The 1,873-nt window shown below is 51.0% G+C and overlaps 1 protein-coding gene across 1 annotated transcript in view; it reads left to right on the top strand.

Annotated features, from left to right (window-relative positions):
• The first annotated feature begins 173 nt into the window (after window positions 1-173).
• The window catches only part of slc9a5 (solute carrier family 9 member A5), a 7,604-nt gene continuing 5,904 nt past the window's right edge, over window positions 174-1,873 (top strand). The window contains exons 1-3 of the mRNA XM_023413353.2: window positions 174-393; window positions 511-713; window positions 1,548-1,637. Of these exons, the coding sequence (XP_023269121.2) occupies window positions 174-393; window positions 511-713; window positions 1,548-1,637 (513 nt within the window). The remainder of the gene's footprint in view (window positions 394-510; window positions 714-1,547; window positions 1,638-1,873) is intronic.

The raw sequence follows: 1,873 nt of genomic DNA, 5'->3' as shown, positions 1-1,873 counted from the left end.
GTTTGGTCTGTTTAGACTGAGGTGGTGCACGTCCGCCTCCTGTGGCTGAAATGAGGATTACAACAACAGACAGACATTTTTATTTTTTAACCAGTTTTTACAGATTAAACAAAGCTTAAAGAAATGAGCCTGAAAAACATAGAAATGATAAAAAAATCTGGTCTCTCCTCAGGATGACCTTCTGTGGCATCGGAGCCAATAAATACGTGGAGGCCAACATTTCCCAGAAGTCTCGGACCACGGTGAAGTACACGATGAAGACTCTGGCCAGCATCGCTGAGACCATCATCTTCATCTTCCTCGGGATCTCAGCCGTGGACAAGTCCAAGTGGGCCTGGGACACTGGCCTGGTGTCCTGCACCCTCATCTTCATCTTCGTCTTCAGAGCCGTCGGTCAGTCACTTCCTGGTTCCTCCAGATGCAGACGATCACTCGATCACTCAGTCTTTGTCCGTTATTAAACCTCGTCCTCTCTACCTGCTCTGACCTTTAGTAACCTCTGCTCTCCAGGTGTGATTGGTCAGACCTGGGTCCTGAACCGCTTCCGGCTGGTTCCTCTGGACAAGATCGACCAGGTGGTGATGTCGTATGGCGGCCTGCGGGGAGCGGTGGCGTTCGCTTTGGTGGTGCTGCTGGATGGCAAGCACGTCAAAGCCAAAGATTACTTTGTCGCCACGACGATCGTGGTCGTCTTCTTCACGGTCATGTTCCAGGTGAGAGTGGCACCACTTCCTGTCCAGAGAAAGGTGATTCATTTGTAATGTGTTTACGTGTGAACATCCTGGTTCTCAGAAACCTGCTGAACTCTGATAGAGACCTGGTCTGAGAACACCTGGACCAGGTTTCTGATCAGAACTTAGTGTATCCTGAGGCTGATCCGGACTGAGGCTGATCCGGACTGAGGCTGATCAGGACTGAGGCTGATCCGGACTCAGGCTGATCCGGACTGAGGCTGATCCGGACTGAGGCTGATCCGGACTCAGGCTGATCTGGACTGAGGCTGATCTGGACTCAGGCTCATCCGGACTCAGGCTGATCTGGAAGCAGATCAGGACTCTTCATGAGAACCTGCAGCAGCTGACAGTTTAGACTTTAGACTGTAACACTGGTCTCTGCAGGTTCACACTGGTTCTGGTCTGGATCAGGTCTGATCAGGTCTGGTTCTGGACTCGTGGACTCCTGACTGTGGGTTCATGTCACTCAATGTCTGTAGAGATCTCCCCCTCACAGTGAGCAGCAGTCAGCTGTGGTGTGTCCTGAGTGAGGACAGACAGAGACAGACAGACTCAGCTGCTCTCCCACACTTCATTCAGTTGTTATTGACTTTAACTGGATCAGAGTCTGTAGAGACTCTGTCTCAGTCTGTCTCAGTCCGTCTCTGAAGGACTTCAGAGACACTGTGATGAATCTGGAGGTTTTAGACTCAGGCTGTGTCTCTGCTCAGTGACTGTAGATCACATCTGTACTCAGAACCATGAGAGGTGGATCTGTTCAGGTCCAGTCTGAACAGCAGTGATTACAGAGACATGTCTCTGTCTCTGTCTCAGGGTCTGACCATCAAACCTCTGGTCAAGTGGCTCAAAGTTCCTCGTTCCACCAGCAGGAAGCCGACCATCAACGAGGAGATCCACGAGAGGGTGAGAGCTCTTCTTCTTCTTCTTCTTGTTACAGCTCGTTACACAGTGCTAACATCTCAGGCTTCATGTCAGACTAACGAGCTGCAGCAGATAGAGACACCCTGATCCTGATCCTCATCCATCCATCGTGTGTGTGTGTGTGTGTGTGTGTGTGTGTGTGTGTGTGCGTGTGTGTGCGTGTGTGTGTGTGTGCGTGTGTGTGTGTGTGTGTGCGTGTGTGTGCGTGTGTGTGTGTG

This window comes from Seriola lalandi, unplaced genomic scaffold (assembly GCF_002814215.2).
Source record: "Seriola lalandi dorsalis isolate HSWRI2012SDOR001 ecotype SW California unplaced genomic scaffold, Sedor1 jcf7180002054514, whole genome shotgun sequence".
NCBI classification, from domain to species: domain Eukaryota; kingdom Metazoa; phylum Chordata; class Actinopteri; order Carangiformes; family Carangidae; genus Seriola; species Seriola lalandi.
The sequence above is the reverse complement of the archived record's forward strand: the minus strand, read 5'-3'. Positions and strand labels throughout refer to the sequence as shown.